Source organism: Ovis aries, chromosome 5, assembly GCF_016772045.2.
Source record: "Ovis aries strain OAR_USU_Benz2616 breed Rambouillet chromosome 5, ARS-UI_Ramb_v3.0, whole genome shotgun sequence".
Taxonomy (NCBI): domain Eukaryota; kingdom Metazoa; phylum Chordata; class Mammalia; order Artiodactyla; family Bovidae; genus Ovis; species Ovis aries.
In genome coordinates this window covers 93,383,229-93,402,333 of record NC_056058.1, presented here as the reverse complement: position 1 = coordinate 93,402,333, position 19,105 = coordinate 93,383,229, and the positions used below count along the sequence as shown (strand labels likewise).

General features: G+C 41.6%; 1 protein-coding gene across 1 annotated transcript in view; it reads left to right on the top strand.

Moving 5' to 3' along the window:
* The window catches only part of PCSK1 (proprotein convertase subtilisin/kexin type 1), a 52,334-nt gene that overhangs the window by 16,197 nt on the left and 17,032 nt on the right, over positions 1-19,105 (top strand). The window contains exons 6-9 of the mRNA XM_004009088.6: positions 1,900-1,988; positions 5,197-5,369; positions 6,405-6,617; positions 9,084-9,184. Of these exons, the coding sequence (XP_004009137.2) occupies positions 1,900-1,988; positions 5,197-5,369; positions 6,405-6,617; positions 9,084-9,184 (576 nt within the window). The remainder of the gene's footprint in view (positions 1-1,899; positions 1,989-5,196; positions 5,370-6,404; positions 6,618-9,083; positions 9,185-19,105) is intronic.

The window sequence follows — 19,105 nt, the reverse complement described above, 5'->3', positions numbered from 1 at the left end:
GATAAATAATGGGTAGTGTCATGTTGCATCATTTTTAGGACAGAGGTATAGTGCTGGAGATGTCTGCCCACAGGCTGATTCTGTAAGCTCTATCTATCCACCTGGAGACCTTGCTATCTTGGACCCTGTCTTCCATTTTGTATGAACAGAAATTCAGGTGGTGGTGACTTCTGGTAGCATATTTCTCAGAAGATGGCAACTAAATTTTCCCTTCTACAAAGGTAGAGAGGGCTAAGCCCCCAAAGAAGCATAAGATGCCTTCTTCATGTTCAATATGCATGCATTTTGCAGAGAATGAATGTATATTGGTCAGGACAGCTTCAGTTGCAAGTGAGAGAATCCTAACTTGAAAATGGAGATTTTAAAATATTTTTTACCCAAGAGATGATCAGCTGCAAGCATGGCAAGATCCAGAAACTCAAATAATATGCCTTGAGGACACCTATTACTCTATCTCCATCTCCTAGCGCTGCTCACCTCTACTTAGCTTCATTCTCAACAGAGAATGCCTCATAGCAAGATCCACAAGGCTCACATGGAACTTAAAGCATCAGTTCTTGAAAGCTGTCTGGGAGGACAAATCTCATGATAGAGACTCACAATGAGTGGCTGAGGGTTACTTCCCCAAAAGGGAAAATGCTGGAAAACCAAAAAGAAGTCGGTGCCTGCTTCATCAGGGAAGACTGTGAATTGCATTGTTCTGACTTAGGACTCCTATTCAGTATTAAAATAAAGGAGGTCATCATTCAGTGGAAGGAGACCAGGAAATCATCTTTGGTATTTTAGGTAAAAAAAGAAAAGTGAAACAGGTTTATTTTAAAAGACCAGTCAATTAAGAATTTTTCTATTTCATTCTGGCCTAAATTAATAGATGTCCAGTAGAGTAGTAATCAGAAGGAGCTGGCTGACATTTGCTCAGACCTAACCCTTGCTCTTTTCCCTCTGTGTCAGCATATGTGGTCAGCGGCTCCTCCAAAGGCGTCCACAGCCTTCATGCTGCTCCTGGGAGCTTTCACAATGGAATAAAGGCATGAAGCAACCAAATTCACATTAAAGTTCCCTCAGCTTATTGACCTTCCTGAGGTCAGGAAGGTGACAGGAAAAGACAATCACTATCTCTAGAATTTCAGAAATGATACTTTAACAGTAGACTTTGGTCTGTTTAAGAGATGGATTTTCTTTTCCCCCAAATGTTCTGAAGTCGTAAATTACCCTCATCGTCTGGTTGCAAAACTAGTCTTGTTCAGGCTGCTGGTCCCAATTAGAGTTGCAGGAGCACCCTGGCATCCCAAATAGCCTGGAGTGCCTTGTTAAAAATTTTGAAATCCCCTTGGGACCAGGAAACCTTCGGATGTTTTAGTCTGGTGTATGGTTAGAAGAGGAGAGGAGGGCTTGAGAGGGGGCTCTGTTCTACATATCCCCCTAAGACTGGTCCAGATTAACCTGATCCAAGGAAGTCACCAGTGAGGGGGGAGGGAAGGGGTCACTTCAACACCAAAAACATGGGACCGAAAGCATTTCCTTCATGTGGTTTCTGAAACTGTCAGAGCTGCTCATAGTAAGTATTAATAGCTAACACTTCCTGGTTCTTTCTGTATACCAGCCACTGTTCTAAGTGTTCTGCATACTTAGTATTTCGTGGGATACCACATCTTTTGGAGGAACAGTCACTTTCCCATGGTCATATCCCTAATTAGTGGCAGAAGCTAGAATTTAAACTCATATACTTGGGCTCAGGTACTTGTTCCCTTCACCTATCTACATGTCATCTAACACTGATGGGATAAAAATTGGCAACAAGGCTGACAAAAAGTAGTATATCCATGGACCATCGATTTGTATGCGAAACAAATGTTTGCCCTCATTTACATTTTATAAATTCTATTTTCTCATCCTCAGACATGGGACCAGATGTGCAGGAGAAATTGCGATGCAAGCAAATAATCACAAGTGTGGGGTCGGAGTTGCATACAATTCCAAAGTTGGAGGTAAAGCAGAGGGTTGTTCCCGTAGATTTGCGCTTTGAGTCTTGTGTAAACTGGTGTAAATGGGGTGGGCTGAGGGGACTTTTCAACAACCAGAGGAAGAAGTGAACCCCATGCAAAATTTGCTACAGAACTTGAGTGTGATTTGAAATGTGCAAATCAATGGATCTGGGTTCTCAGAAAATGATACCTGAATAAAGCCCATACATCTCTTTTGGGGGAGGAGGGGGAGGATGGAAATGTTGAATAGCTTTCAAAGCATATCTGATTTTCTCTGTGTTCTGATTTAGAAGGGCTTGTTACTGAGTTCTGGCTAAGAGAACAGAAGGAAAAAGGTAAATTTAGGCAAAGACTTTCCCTGCCTCTGGGTTCTGTAGTCCTTCAGTTCACAACAAAGAACAGTCAAAAAATAAATAAAAAGAATGCATATGTATTACAGAAAGAAGACAAAGGTTATCTGTAGTAGCAAGAATTTAGCATCTCTGGTTGTTTCAATGTCTTTATGGGTAAGCATATGGTAAGTTCCATCAGCACAATTTGATAAAGGAACTATTTACAAGAGTTCAAGGGAACTGAACAGCCATGTGACTGTTGTAAGCAGATGTTACCACCTTCAGACCTAGTGGAGCCATGGGAGGAAGTAGTCATGGAAACTGGGAAGAGAAAGCTGTGGCCACACGAGACAGCCATAGGACAAGAGCTGGGGCCTGGAGCACAACAGCAGAGCTGCTTCGAGGCAGGGAGGATCCTGAAAGGAGCACTTCCTTCTCCCCTCACCCCTCAGCCTCCTGCCGCCATGTCAGTCGGCAGACACCAACTTGAAGACAAGGGAGCCCACTGCTGCCATCCACGTTCCTCTGGATCTGCAGGGGGTCAGAGAGAATAAAGCACTTGCCTCTTCTCTTCACACTAGCCCTTTCTCTGGAGCTCATGGATACACTATTAACTTTGCATTTAATTTGTTTTCTAAAACCACAACAAAAAAGATTCATTGTAGAATATGGCCACGAAGGTGAGACTCTTTCAAGCTCTACATGAGCATACCTTGAATGTAGTTTTGTAATCCTTTTCAGAAATCAAATAAATATACATCCTAGCATACAGAATGCATCTCTCACTAACACAGCACATACTCCTAGGTTTTAGGGGTCTTTCCTGAATCCTTTGATGCCAGTGTTGTCAAAGTGACACGTTAATCTACAGAAAACGAAGGCAGGAGCACAAATTACATAATCACCTACAAAAAGAAAGCACTTTCTAAGGCGTGATGAACAAAGTAGCTATAGTCTGTGAGAAAATCATCTCACCCTTTCATTTTACAGAGGAGGAATCAGAAACAAGATCCTCAAGGAAACTAAAACACACCTACTGTGTGTCCATCATTTAACTCCCAAGACAGGATCCACATCCTGGAAGTTAACAGGATGGAGCTGAGTGACAGATTTCTGGGCTTCAAATCCCAGCTCCCCAGTTGCAAGCCATGTGGCCTTGGGCAAGTCCCTGTCCCTCTCTGACCTCAGTCTCTCTCCCTGGGAAAAATTACAGCATCCACCTCAAATGGTTCTCATATGGATAGATAAGTTCACACACTTAAGGCCTGTGTAATAGTAGCTGCATACAGTATATCCTCAATGCACATGTTGCTGCTGCTGCCAAGTTGCTTCAGTCGTGTCTGACTCTGTGTGACCCCATAGATGGCAGCCCACCGGGCTCCCGCATCCCTGGGATTCTCCAGGCAAGAACACTGGAGTGGGTTGCCATTTCCTTCTCCAATGCAGGAAAGTGAAAAGTGAAAGTGAAATTGCTCAGTTGTGTCCGATTCTTAGCGACCCCATGGACTGCAGCCTACCAGGCTCCTCCATCCATGGGATTTTCCAAGCAAGAGTACTGGAGTGGGGTGCCATTGTGATCAAACCCATTTTACAGTTGAATAAACTGAGGCACAAAGAAGTGGCTTGCCCAAGATCACAGAGCTAGCAAAGAGTAAAGCTGGGACTTTTTTCCCCCCAAAATGCATTTTAAACAATTTTCTTAAAAAAAAAATATGACTTCTATTCGTCATGTCAGCTCCACGTTCCTTTACCCATGCTCCATCGTAAACAGTAGTGTGAAAACCTAAGGCCGTGCACTCCATCTCATCATTAGCCTGAAGCCAGCAATAACCAGGTAGCTGCCGATATCTGTCTAAACTGCTTTTGCCTTCCTGGCTCTTGCGTCCATGAGTCTGATGATGGGTGACAGCCTGTTGGAAAGCACAATGAGCCACTGCATCTGCCTTCTCCTGATGAAAAACGATTCCCCCTCAGGAGTGAAATCCACGGCAATGATTTCATCCTTGAAATTATTTAGGAGAAAAGGAAGCATGTTCCTTTGCAAATGTTTCTTAGCAAACACATAAAAGAATGGCCTCTGGGTTATTTTTAATCAGTGCTTAGAAACAGGAGTTCTTTCCCTATTTGTTAGTCTCCTTTTGTAGGTAGGTCTTCTCAAGCTGCCCGGGTTCCCATACAGAGCCCTTTGTAAAGCGCTGGCTGGGCCACAGCCGTTCATGGTATAGCCATGAGCAGGCATGTTGACAGAGGGTTGTTTGATGCCTCTTCCTGAAAACTATCCCATCATTTTCAGGTTATTAGGTCAGCAGGGGGAAGGGAGACTTTTTTTTTCCCCAGTGGAAAAATAAACCTCTATTCTTATTGATTATACTTTAGCTTTTTGAAAAACATTTCATTTTGTATTGGGGTATAGCCAATTAACAAACAATGTTGTGATCATTTCAGATGAACAGCAAAGGGACTCAGCCATACATATACATGTATCCACTCTCCCCCAAACTCCCCTCCCACCCAGACTTCCACATAACACTGAGCAGAGTTCCCCGTGCTACACAGTAGGTCCTTGTCAGTTACCCATTTTAAATACAGCAGTGTCTACATGCCTATGACACTTTTATAATTGACAACAACCGTGCCCATTGCATAGCACAAATAGTTACCTCTAAAGGGCAGATAAAGAAAGCTTTTGGAGGCAGTGACTTGTATCTTCCCATGGTGCTGTTAGCAGCTGGGTCACAGGCATTTGGGACATACAATGGTTACCCTGTTTTTGACTCTTTGGAGAGTCCTTTGAAGAATAAAATATTAAGAGCCTTGTGCCATCCTGCATGCATACACTGACATCAACATATTTTGTATTTGTCTGTTTTGCTGTTCAGGCATAAGAATGCTAGATGGCATTGTGACCGATGCTATTGAAGCCAGCTCAATTGGATTTAATCCTGGGCATGTGGATATATACAGTGCGAGCTGGGGCCCTAACGATGATGGGAAAACTGTGGAGGGGCCTGGCCGACTGGCCCAGAAGGCTTTTGAATATGGTGTCAAACAGGTGAGATGCTTAACACAGACCCAAGTGAAATGAAACCTGATCACTGGAAAAGGAAAAGAAGGGAAGAACGCTTAGCTTATGTGCAAAGAAATGGTTGTGAATCTCTTGCTGCTGTTAATGATTTGAGCTGCATTTAGGGGCCAAATCATTCTTCAGAGGGATGGAAGTTAATGTTTTCCCCATTTGGGCCTGACATTCAACAGATATTCATTCCTCTTAGAATATTTACTTAAAAGTACTCTGGATAGGTCCTTTCTCATTTTCCGGCTGCTTCTGAATGTCTACACTAGGTAAACTACTCCCCAGACTTCTTTCAGATACTCTGAAAAGGCACCCTTTAATTCAGGAACGTGCCACCTCCCTCTCTACACGTGCCTGGTGGACACTTGTGCCTTGGTTGTGTTGCTCTAAAACTGGGTTTGAGGGCATCCTTGCCAAGATTCTAAGGCCCAGTTCTGCACAGGATGAAACAAAAGTAGAAACTTCGGAGAGCACAAATTGAAAAACCATAGAAAGAGTAGCCTTGACGAGTTCCATTCAATTGAAGAGTCCCTTTTAACGCAGCTGCAAAGCAGATCTGAATAATGCCTGATTTTGTCACGCTATCAGTCAGCCAGAAGATTCAACCAGAAATGAAGAGAGGAAGTTCAAAGACTCAAATGGAGTGACATAAGCCAAGGGAATGGCCAAAAAAAAAAAATAATAATAATAATAATAATGAATGAGTGCTAAAGGCCAGATTATGAATCCACATAATAAAGAAAACAAAAAAAAAAGAAAAGAAAAGTCCTCACTTCACACCATCCCAGAGAGGAGGATGGAGGAGGACCAGCACGCCAGAGCCCACCAGGGGCTTGTAACACACAGTCTCGGGAGAGTCCTCCTGCTGGAGGACCTGGAGACGAAACTGATCACAAATTTCTGTCTCTGAGAACTTCATGCATGCATTTATATACTTCTCGGGGATTTTATTAGGAGATGACAGCGATCTCAGCAGATGATAACAGACATGGTAAATTTTGGCTTTTCCTTTAGGGCAGACAAGGAAAGGGCTCTATCTTCGTCTGGGCCTCCGGGAACGGGGGGCGTCAGGGAGACAACTGTGACTGTGATGGGTACACGGACAGCATCTACACCATCTCCATCAGCAGTGCCTCGCAGCAAGGCCTATCCCCCTGGTACGCAGAGAAGTGCTCCTCCACGCTGGCCACCTCGTACAGCAGCGGGGACTACACTGACCAGCGAATTGTAAGCTGCTTTTGTCTGCCTCTCTCTGCTTAGGTAGGAGAGCACGGTTCGCCTTCCAAAGGATCCTTGGGTCAGATGGATTTGCTTAAGCTTCCTCTCTCAGTTGGGGAGACTCACACGTTACTCACCTGAAGGGTGGGTGTGTATTGGGAAGTCTTCTCTCTCAGGGATAATGATACATCTGCTAAGATGCTGTTACCCCTCGGTCATGTCTAAACTCAGCCCTGAGAAGCCACCAACTTGTCATTCAATGACCGAGACTCCAAATGGCTCTTCAGCTTGTGTAATGCCTCCCTGCAAACAGCCTTAAAGGAGATTTTAGGGTTGTGGGGGCTTATCACCCTGGTACTTGTTGATGCTTTAATAGCAGGGAGAATGCCTGACTTGCCCTTTAGTGGATGATAAAAGTATGGAGCATGCACCAGCTATGTCTCCTAAGAACGGATGACCTACAGGAAAATAACAGCCTAAGTTTCCCCTGAGGTGAACTTCTCAGCATCCGAATAAGCAGCTTAGGAAGGTTATATGCTCAGAGAGCATCTCCAGCCCACGCTTGGCTGTGCCTTCTCTTCCATGAGTCAGACTGCCAAGGGCAATTATTGGATTTCCCTTCAAGGGCACGATGATGAAGGGCCATTCGGGGGCTTTGAGAACAAAGAGAGGCACTTTTAATTTTAAAATGGAAAGCCTCAAACTTAACTCCTGACACAGAGAAGAATCAACTAGCTAAAGCATGTAGATCTTAATAAAATAATAGGTCAAGATCTAATTAGGCTGTGGGTCAACCCCCTAATAATTAGCCTTTGGAATGTGTGTAAAATTCATATTAATGACATCTCAACACAATTGTCAGAATTAAGATCTTCATGCAGGATCACTCTGCAACCTACTCTAGTTAAGACAGTAAAACTGGGGTCTCAACTTGGAAGCCCTGGCCTCCCTCTCATTCTGGTAGTTTCAATTACTCAGAGAGACAGTGACATTCTACCCATGGACTCTTGACAGCAGAGATAACTTAGACCCTTTGAAAGAAGCCTATGAGACATGTGTCCAGCTTGCATGCACAGCCTCCAGCTCTTAATAAACCCAAGGGTGTCCAGAGTAGCTTTTCAAAAAAAATGGCCTCTTGTCCATTTCAGAGTCACCATTTCATAGACAGACCTCATCTGAGCTGCTCTGCTCTGAAGAAGGAGGAAGAATTTGCATCTTCGTAAAGATCCCTCTTTTTAGGTACACCAGCCATAGAAGAGACAGCTGGTGGCTTCTATTTGAGACAGTTGCAGTAACACAGCCTTTGTCTTACGCAAACCTTTTCCTCAGCACAGTCATCTCTGGGGGCTTACTTACGTCAGCAGGTGAAAAGGGCAAACTTGCTTCTGTAGCCCTCAGAGGAACAGAGCCACTATCACTGGAGATATTCAGTGACTCCAAGTGGGAAGCTAAAGGAGGTGATAATGGAACAAATTATTTTTTTACACTTCCCTCCCACACATTGAAATCTCTAGCTAAAAATCACAGTGCAAGAGCCTGGGTGGGTGTCTTGCTAGCAATCCTTTGGCCCAACTTCTGGTTCAACCAACAATACTGTGGTCCTTAAGGAAGACTAATTGGAAGTCTTTTGGGTTTCTTCCCTTCGTTTCAGCAACCTCTTCAGTAAGCTAAAATTAGCCCGGGTAATTCCTTACGTGCAATGCCATTGTGTGAAAATTTGCTTTCACAGACAGGATCTCATTTCAGCTTCAGAATATGAGTCAAGAAATGTCAACCTCACTTGACAGACAGGGACAACCAAGTGACTTGCCATGGGACACATCCGCTGAGTGGCAGGTTTAGAATTTGAGCCCTGATCTGTGTCTAGCACACTTTCATTTGAAAAACTCGCCATTTTCAAAGTAAAAACATGATGCTAACTCCCGGCCATCAGAAGACATCAACAGTGAGTGCAAGCGAAACACACTCAACACGTTTTGTGCAAGTAGTTCAAGTGGCCAAAATCAGCACAACTTCCTTTTGCTGAAGAGGCAGTCAAATGTCAATCTGAAGGTAATGGGGAATTGGGCATGAGGCAAAATTTCTAAATATGCCAGGCCAAACACAATGGACCTGATGATTAATGGGCCAGCATGATTCACAGCGATTCTGAAACAGTCCCTTTTTTACAGACAGCATTTCATTTGGGAATCTCAGTAGAGAAAAAAAAAAAAAAAATTCACAGTGGGAGGACTTCATCCCCAGAAAAGGCATTCTGATGCCAGAATTATAGACAAGTTGCATATAGAGGAGAGGGAGCTAAAATATCAGCAGATGGCAAACATCCGCCTGTGGCCCAGAAGAGGAAGTAGCGAATCGAATCAGCTGGCCTTCCTGATCAGAGCAGATGCAGCCCTTGGTAGGGTTAACCCCCAGGGACGGGATCACACGCCTCACATGTTCTCCCACGTTTCTTTCTCTCCTGATACCCCCCAGACGAGCGCTGACCTGCACAACGACTGCACGGAGACCCACACGGGCACCTCAGCCTCTGCACCCCTGGCTGCGGGCATCTTCGCTCTAGCCCTGGAAGCAAAGTAAGGCCCAGAACGCTTCTAATCACCTGTAAAAAGCTACTTCTTCTTTTTAAATAGCATATATTCTTTTCTGAATAATGGTTATAGAAGAAAACTACCAAAAATAATAAGTTCTTTTCCAGTTAACATCTCGAGGTAGGTTTCATGCACACTTGTCTTACAAAATTGGGATCTTAATTCACACACTATTCTGTAATTTTTTTTAGGCCTTTTAAAAATTTATTTATTTTACTTTACAATACTGTGTTGGTTTTGCCATACATCAACATGCATCCGCCACGGGTGTACATGTGTTCCCAATCCTGAACACCCCTCCTACCTGCCTCCCCATACCATCTCTCTGGGTCATCCCAGTGCACCAGCCCCAAGCATCCTGTATCCTGAATTGAACCTAGACTGGCAATTCATTTCTTATATGATATTATACATGTTTCAATGCCATTTCCCAAATCATCCCACCCTCTCCCTCTCCCACAGAGTCCAAAATACTGTTCTACACATCTGTGTCTCTTTTGCTGTCTCACCTACAGGGTTATCATTACCATCTTTCTAAATTCCATATATATGTGTTAGAATACTGTATTGGTGTTTTTCTTTCTGGCTTACTTCACTCTGTATAATCAGCTCCAGTTTCATCCACCTCATTAGAACTGATTCAAATGTATTTTTTTAATGGCTGAGTAATACTCCATTGTATATATGTACCACAGCTTTCTTATCCATTCATCTGCTAATGGACATCTAGGTGGCTTCCATGTCCTGGCTTTTATAAACAGTGCTGCGACGAACATTGGGGTACACGTGTCTCTTTCAATTCTGGTTTCCTCGGTGTGTATGCCCAGTAGTAGGATTGCTGGGTCATAAGGAAGTTCTATTTGCAGTTTTTAAAGGAATCTCCACACTGTTCTCCATAGTGGCTGTACTAGTTTGCATTCCCACCAACAGTGTAAGAGGGTTCCCTTTTCTCCACACCCTCTCCAGCATTTATTGCTTGTAGACTTTTGGATTTCAGCCATTCTGACTGGTGTGAAATGGTACCTCATTGTGGTTTCGATTTGCATTTCTCTGATAATGAGTGATGTTGAACATCTTTTCATGTGTTTGTTAGCCATCTGTATGTCTTCTTTGGAGAAATGTCTATTTAGTTCTTTAGCCCATTTTTTGATTGGGTCGTTTATTTTTCTGGAATTGAGCTGCAGGAGTTGCTTGTATATTTTTGAGATTAGTTGTTTGTCAGTTGCTTCATTTGCTATTATTTTCTCCCATTCCGAAGGCTATCTTTTCACCTTGCTTATAGTTTTCCTTTGTTGTGCAGAAGCTTTTAATTTTAATTAGGAACCATTTGTTTATTTTTGCTTTTATTTCCAATATTCTGGGAGGTGGGTCATAGAGGATCCTGCTGAGATTTATGTCTGAGCGTGTTTTGCCTATGTTCTCCTCTAGGAGTTTTATAGTTTCTGGTCTTACATTTAGGTTTTTAATCCATTTTGAGTTTATTTTTGTGTATGGTGTTAGAAAGTATTCTAGTTTTATTCTTTTTCAAGTGGTTGACCAGTTTTCCCAGCACCACTTGTTAAAGAGATTGTCTTTCATCCATTGTATATTCTTGCCTCCTTTGTCAAAGATAAGGTGTCCATAGGCATGTGGATTTATCTCTGGGCTTTCTATTTTGTTCCATTGATCTGTATGTCTGCCTTTGTGCCAGTACCATACTGTCTTGATGACTGTGGCTTTGTAGTAGAGCCTGAAGTCAGGCAGGTTGATTCCTCCCGTTCCATTCTTCTTTCTCAAGATTGCTTTGGCTATTCCAGGTTTTTTGTATTTCCATACAAATTGTGAAATTATTTGTTCTAGCTCTGTGAAAAATACTGCTGGTAGCTTGATAGGGATTGCATTGAATCTGTAGAGTGCTTTGGGTAGTATACTCATTTTCACTATATTGATTCTTCCGATCCATGAACATGGTATATTTCTCCATCTATTAGTGTCCTCTTTGATTTCTTTCAGTGTTTTATGGTTTTCTATATATAGGTCTTTAGTTTCTTTAGGTAGATATAGTCCTAAGTATTTTATTCTTTTTGTTGCAATGGTGAATGGAATTGTTTCCTTAATTTCTTTGTCTACTTTCTCATTGTTAGTGTATAGGAATGCAAGGGATTTCTGTGTGTTGATTTTATATCCTGCAACTTTACTATATTCATTGATTAGCTCTAGTAATTTTCTGGTGGAGTCTTTAGGGTTTTCTATGTAGAGGATCATGTCATCTGCAAACAGAGTTTTACTTCTTCTTTTCCAATTTGGATTCCTTTTATTTCCTTTTCTGCTCTGATTGCTGTGGCCAAAACTTCCAGAACTATGTTGAATAGTAGTGGTGAAAGTGTGCACCCTTGTCTTGTTCCTGACTTTAGGAGAAATGCTTTCAATTTTTCACCATTGAGGATAATGTTTGCTGTGGGTTTGTCATATATAGCTTTTATTATGTTGAGGTATGTTCCTTCTATTCCTGCTTTCTGGAGAGTGTTTATCATAAATGGATGTTGAATTTTGTCAAAGGCCTTCTCTGCATCTATTGAGATAATCATATGGCTTTTATTTTTCAGTTTGTTAGTGTGGTGAATTACATTGATTGATTTGCAGATATTGAAGAATCCTTGCATCCTTGGGATAAAGCCCACTTGGTCATGGTGTATGATCTTTTTAATGTGTTGTTGGATTCTGATTGCTAGAATTTTGTTAAGGATTTTTGCATCTATGTTCATCAGTGATATTGGCCTGTAGTTTTCTTTTTTGTGGCATCTTTGTCAGGTTTTGGTATTAGGGTGATGTTGGCCTCATAGAATGAGTTTGGAAGTTTACCTTCCTCTGCAATTTTCTGGAAGAGTTTGAGGAGGATAGGTGTTAGCTCTTCTCGAAATTTTTGGTAGAATTCAGCTGTGAAGCCATCTGGACCTGGGCTTTTGTTTGCTGGAAGATTTCTGATTACAGTTTCAATTTCTGTGCTTGTGATGGGTCTGTTAAGATTTTCTATTTCTTCCTGGTTCAGTTTTGAAAAGTTGTACTTTTCTAAGAATTTGTCCATTTCTTCCACATTGTCCATTTTATTGGTATATAATTGCTGATAGTAGTCTCTTATGATCCTTTGTATTTCTGTGTTGTCTGTTGTGATCTCTCCATTTTCATTTCTAATTTTATTGATTTGATTTTTCTCTCTTTGCTTCTTGATGAGTCTGGCTAATGGTTTGTCAATTTTATTTATCCTTTCAAAGAACCAGCTTTTGGCTTTGTTGATTTTTGCTGTGGTCTCTTTTATTTCTTTTGCATTTATTTCTGCCCTAATTTTTAAGATTTCTTTCCTTCTACTAACCCTGGGGTTCTCCATTTCTTCCTTTTCTAGTTGCTTTATGTGTAGAGTTAGGTTATTTATTTGACTTTTTTCTTGTGTCTTGAGGTATGCCTGTATTGCTATGAACTTTCCCCTTAGTACTGCTTTTATAGTGCCCCACAGGTTTTGGGTTGTTGCGTTTTCGTTTTAATTCATTTCTATGCATATTTTGGTTTCTTTTTTTATTTCTTCTGTGATTTTTTGGTTATTCAGAAGCGTGTTGTTCAGCCTCCATATGTTGGGATTTTTAGTAGTATTTCTCCTGTAATTGAGATCTAGTCTTACTGCATTATGGTCAGAAAAGATGCTTGGAATGATTTCAAAGTTTGAATTTACCAAGGCTAGATTTATGGCCCAGGATGTGATCTATCCTGGAGAAGGTTCTATGAGTACTTGAGAAAAAGGTGAAATTCATTGTTTTGGGGTGAAATGTCCTATAGATATCAATTAGGTCTAACTGGTCTATTGTATCATTTAAAGTTTGTGTTTCTTTGTTAATTTTCTGTTTAGTTGATCTATCCATAGGTGTGAGTGGGGTATTAAAGTCTCCCACTATTATTGTGTTATTGTTGATTTCCCCTTTCATACTTGTTAGCATTTGTCTTACATATTGCGGTGCTCCTATGTTGGGTGCATATATATTTATAATTGTTATATCTCCTTGGATTGATCTTTTGATCATTATGTAGTATTCTTCTTTGTCTCTTTTCACAGCCTTTGTTTTAAAGTCTATTTTATCTGACACGAGTATTGCTACTCCTGCTTTCTTTTGGTCTCTATTTGCGTGGAATATCTTTTTCCAGCCCTTCACTTTCAGTCTGTATGTGTCCCTTGTTTTGAGGTGGGTCTCTTGTAGAGAACATATATAGGGGTCTTGTTTTGTATCCATTCAGCCAGTCTTTGTCTTTTGGTTGGGGCATTCAACCCATTTACATTTAAGGTATTGAAAAGTATGATCCTGTTGCCATTTACTTTATTGTTTTGGGTTCTGGTTTATACACCCATTTTGTGTTTCCTGTCTAGATAATATCATTTAGCATTTGTTGGAGAGCTGGTTTGCTGGTGCTGAATTCTCTCAGCTTTTGCTTGTCTAAAGCTTTTGATTTCTCCTTTGTATTTGAATGAGATCCTTGCTGGGTACAGTAATCTGGGCTGTAGGTTATTTTCTTTCATCACTTTAAGTATGCCTTGCCATTCCCTCCTGGCCTGAAGAGTTTCTATTGAAAGATCTGCAGTTATCCTTATGGGAATCCCTTTGTGTGTTATTTGTTGTTTTTCCCTTGCTGCTTTTTTAATATTTGTTCTTTGTGTTTGATCTTTGTTAATTTGATTAATATGTGTCTTGGGGTGTTTTGCCTTGGGTTTATCCTGTTTGGGACTCTCTGGGTTTCTTGGACTTGGGTGCTTATTTCCTTCCTCATTTTAGGTAAGTTTTCAACTATTATCTCCTCAAGTATTTTCTCATGGTCTTTCTTTTTGTCTTCTTCTTCTAGGACTCCTATAATTCGAATGTTGGAGCGTTTCATATTGTCCTGGAGGTCTCTGAGATTGTCCTCATTTCTTTTAATTCGTTTTGCTTTTTTCCTCTCTGATTCATTTATTTCTACGATTCTATCTTCTACTTAACTAATCCTATCTTCTGCCTCCGTTATTCTACTATTTGTTGCCTCCAGAGTGTTTTTGATCTCATTTATTGCATTATTCATTATATATTGAGTCTTTTTTATTTCATCTAGGTCCTTGTTAAACCTTTCTTGCATCTTCTCAATCCTTGTCTCCAGGCTATTTATCTGTGATTCCATTTTGATTTCAAGATCTTGGATCATTTTCACTATCATTATTTGGAATTCTTTATCAAATAGATTCCCTATCTCTTCCTCTTTTGTTTGGTTTGGTGGGCATTTATTCTGTTCCTTTACCTGCTGGGTATTCCTCTGTCTCTTTATCTTGTTTATATTGCAGCATTTGGAGTGGCCTTTCTGTATTCTCGCAGTTTGTGGAATTCTCTTTATTGTGGAGTTTCCTTGCTGTGGATGGGGTTGTATCAGTGGCTTGTCAAGGTTTCTTGGTTAGGGAAGCTTGTGTTGGTGTTCTGGTGGGTGGAGCTGGATTTCTTCTCTCTGGAGTGCAAAGAAGCGTCCAGTAATGAATTATGAGATGTTAATGGTTTTGGAGTAACTTTGGGCAGCTTGTATATTGAAGCTCAGGGTTGTGTTCCTGTGTTGCTGGAGAATTTTCATGGTATGTCTTGCTCTGGAACTTGTTGGCCCTTGGGTGGTGCTTGGTTTCAGTGTAGGTATGGAGGCATTTGATGAACTCCTATTGATTAATGTTCCCTGGAGTCAGGAGTTCTATGATGTTCTCAGGATTTGGACTTAAGCCTCCTGCTTCTGGTTTTCATTCTTATTTTTACAGTAGTCTCAAGACTTCTCCTTCTATACAGCACCATTGATAAAACATCTAGGTTAAAGATGAAAAGTTTCTCCGCAGTGAGGGACACCCAGAGAGGTTCACAGTGTTACATAGAGAAGAGAAGAGGGAGGAGGGAGTTAGAGGTGACCCGAATGAGATGAGGTGGAATCAAAAGAGGAGAGAGCAAGCTAGCCAGTAATCACTTCCTTATGTGCGCTCCACAGTCTGGACCACTCAGAGATGTTCATGGAGTTATACAGAGAAGAGAAGAGGGAGGAAGGAGACAGAGGTGGCCAGGAGGGTAAAAGGGGGGAATGAAAAGGAGAGAGACAGATCCAACCAGTAATCAGTTCCCTAAGTGTTCTCCACCATCTGGAACACACAGAGATTCACAGAGTTGGGTAGAGAAGAGAAGCGGCGGAGTGGGGGAGGAGACAGAGGCGACCTGGTGGGAAAAAACAGAAAGTCTAAAGGAGAGAGCAGTCAAGTCAATAATCTCACTCTCCAGTAAAAATAGGTACTGAAGATTGGGTTTTTGAAGGTACAAAACTGATAACAAATACCAAAAAGCAAAGATTAAAAATCTAGAGTAGAGGTTGGATTTTCAAAAACACAATATTAAAGAAAAGAAGATGGAAAAAAAAGTCACAAGAATTATTAAAATATATATATATATGAAGTTTGCTTTAAAAATAGTCTTTTTTTTTGAAAAGTAACAGTAGGTTATAAAAATGAAAATTAAAGGAGTAATAGAGGACTTAAAAATTTTTTTTGATTAAAAAAAAGAGAAAAAGTGATTGTAAAAATAGTAAAGATATATCTAGGACTTTCTCTGGTGTTTTGGGCAGTGTGGGGTCAGTTCATTTTTGGATAGTTCCTTGGTCCGGCTTATATTTCTCAAGATATATAGGCCCCTTCCTATGTAGTCGGTACTAACAACAGGGTTTTAATCTAATGCACCTGTCACTTCCAAGGTGGTTCCCTCTGTTTTAGCTTCTTCTGTTTGCTGGTCTGTTCAGTGTCTGATATCCACCCTGACACAAGGGGGGCGGTGGTGGACACTTTTTTTTAGGCTCACTTATTCAGTCGCACTGTGGGGAGGGAGGGACGCTGCAAACAAATAACACTAGCATGTGCTCACAGTGTCCCAGCCACGCTGGGCCTGCCCCTGCTCACGGTGTACACAGCTCAGGCTCTAGGTTGCTCCTCCGGGAACTGTCTGAGGCTGGCCCTGGGCTGCATGCACCTCCCAGGTCTAAGCCGCTCAGGCTCTGGCACTCAGGTAGCCCTCAGAGGTGCAGACTCGGCTGGGCCTGTGTTTTGTGCCCTTGCCAGGTCCGAGTAGCTCAGGTGTTTGGCGAGCATGGTCGCTGTGACTTATTGCCTCTCCCGTCCCTGCTGCTCAGTTTTCTGGGTATACAACTGCCGCAACTTCTCAGGCAGATGATGACTGTCCAAAACCCCAAGAAGTCTTAGTTAGCAAAGAAGCCTGCTTGCAGTTTGGTAGATAATGTCTCTCTGGGGCTGTGATTGCCCCCTTCTGGCCCTTCCAGCTCTGGCTGCCTGTCACTGGAGGGGGATGATCTGCAGCTGGCTAATTCTGTTCCATCCTTTGTTCTGTGCGTGGTCCTGGTGGTGTCTTCTGTTAGAGCTTTTCGTGGTAGCTATCCCACAGTCTGGTTTGCTAGCCCAAGTTAGTTCGCTCTGGTTACCCTCGGGGCATTCGGGCCCGATCCTTAAAAAGCAATGCAGCCCGCGCTTCCCTGCCCAGCCTCCGTTTGCTCGCGGCGATGCAGGCATCTGCGCTGCTTCTCCGCTGGGGGAGTTACCGCTGGGTTTGTAATCTGCGGGTTTTAATTATTTATTTATTTTTCCTCCCTGTTATGTTGCCGTTTTGCTTCCAAGGCTCACCACAGACTCGGCAGTGAAAGTGTTTCCTGGTGTTTGGAAACTTCTCTCTTTTAAGACTCCCTTCCCGGGACGGAGCTCCCTCCCTACCTCTTTTGTCTCTTTTTTTTGTCTTTTATATTTTTTCTTACCTCTTTTCAAAGACAGTGAGCTGCTTTTCTGGGTGCCTGATGTCCTCTGCCAGCATTCAGAAGTTGTTTTGTGGAATTTACTCAGCATTTAAATGTTCTTTTGATGAAAAGACGGGGAAAAAGTGGTCTCCCCGTCCTATTCCTCGCCATCTTAGGACCGCCCCCATGCTGTAAATATTTTAGTCCGTCTATATTAAGAGCACTTTCTCACATCCAAATCAATCTTCCCTGACCTTTAGAAACACATGCCCTCCTCCCACTCAGCTCTAAGGCCTTCTCACTTCAGGTTATTCCCACCAAGACAGACTGTCCAGATAGTCTCCTGTGGGTAGTATTAGGAATAACATGTTTTAAAAACTATCCCTTTTCTTTTTAGGTTATATAAGCCCAGTCGTAGAACTGACAAAACACATCAGGGGACATAAGAATTAAAAACAGGACTTTTACCTTTTTTGTAGTATACCATTCAGTTCAGTTCAGTTCAGTTCAGTCGCTCAGTGGTGTCCGACTCTTTGTGACCCCATGAATCGCAGCACGCCAGGCCTCCCTGTCCATCACCAACTCCCGGAGTTCACTCAGACTCTCATCCATCGAGTCAGTGATGCCATCCAGTCATCTCATCCTCTGTTGTCCCCTTCTCCTCCTGCCCCCAATCCCTCCCAGCATCAGGGTCTTTTCCAATGAGTCAACTCTTCGCATGAGGTGGCCAAAGTACTGGAGCTTCAGCTTTAGCATCATTCCTTCCAAAGAAATCCCAGGGCTGATCTCCTTTAAAATGGACTGGTTGGATCTCCTTGCAGTCCAAGGGACTCTCAAGAGTCTTCTCCAACACCACAGTTCAAAAGCATCAATTCTTCGGCGCTCAGCCTTCTTCACAGTCCAACTCTCACATCCATACATGACCACTGGTAAAACCATAGCCTTGACTAGAAGGACCTTAGTCAGCAAAGTAATATCTCTGCTTCTGAATATACTATCTAAGTTGGTCATAACTTTTCTTCCAAGGAGTAAGTGTCTTAATTTCATGGCTGCAATCACCATCTGCAGTGATTTTGGAGCCCAAGAAGATAGTCTGACACTGTTTCCCCATCTATTTCCCATGAAGTGATGGGACCGGATGCCATGATCTTCGTTTTCTGAATGTTGAGCTTTAGGCCAATTTTTTCACTCTCTACTTTCACTTTAATCAAGAGGCTTTTTAGTTCCTCTTCACTTTCTGCCATAAGGGTGGTGTCATCTGAATATCTGAGGTTATTGACATTTCTCCTGGCAATCTTGATTCCAGCTTGTGTTTCTTCCAGTCCAGCGTTTCTCATGATGTACTCTGCATAGAAGTTAAAGAAGCAGGGTAACAATATACAGCCTTGATGTACTCCTTTTCCTATTTGGAAGCAGTCTGTTGTTCCATGTTCAGTTCTAACTGCTGCTTCCTGTCCTGCATATATATACCATTATATAAATGCAAATCTTACTAAAGCCATTCATGCTTAAACACCCTTGTCCATTGATATCAGTTACTGTTTCTGATAATTTTCCTTAAGATAAACATTTACAACTGAAATTTTGGTGTCAAAGGGAATGCATGCTTTAATGATCTTGATACATATTGTCAAGTTAGTCTAGAAAGACTGTACCATTTTATATTCCCATCAGCAATATACATGTGAAAGTGTCAGTTTCCTAAAGCCTTATCAAACCTATATTTATTATCTTTTAAAACGTTTGCTACTTTGATAGGTGAAAATGGCATCTCATGTTTATATGCTTTTATTTTATTACTAATGAAGCTCAATATTTTATGTTCTTTTGCCATTTATCATCTGTGATTGCTGTTTATGACCTTGATTTTGTTTTATGGTCTTAGTTAGAAAAGCTACTGATGCTCAGTTAGTTGACATTTACCTTTTAATTTTATTTACATGTAATTTTTAATTTAATGAAGTTACTATGTATACAGTTACCATTATAAGTCTCTAAGTTCTTTTTTTTTTTTTCCTTTTTTTATGCTCAGGAAAATCCTTGCAACCCCAAAGTATATAAATATACATTTATGTGTCTTTTATTAGATATTTATTTTCTAAATCCCCC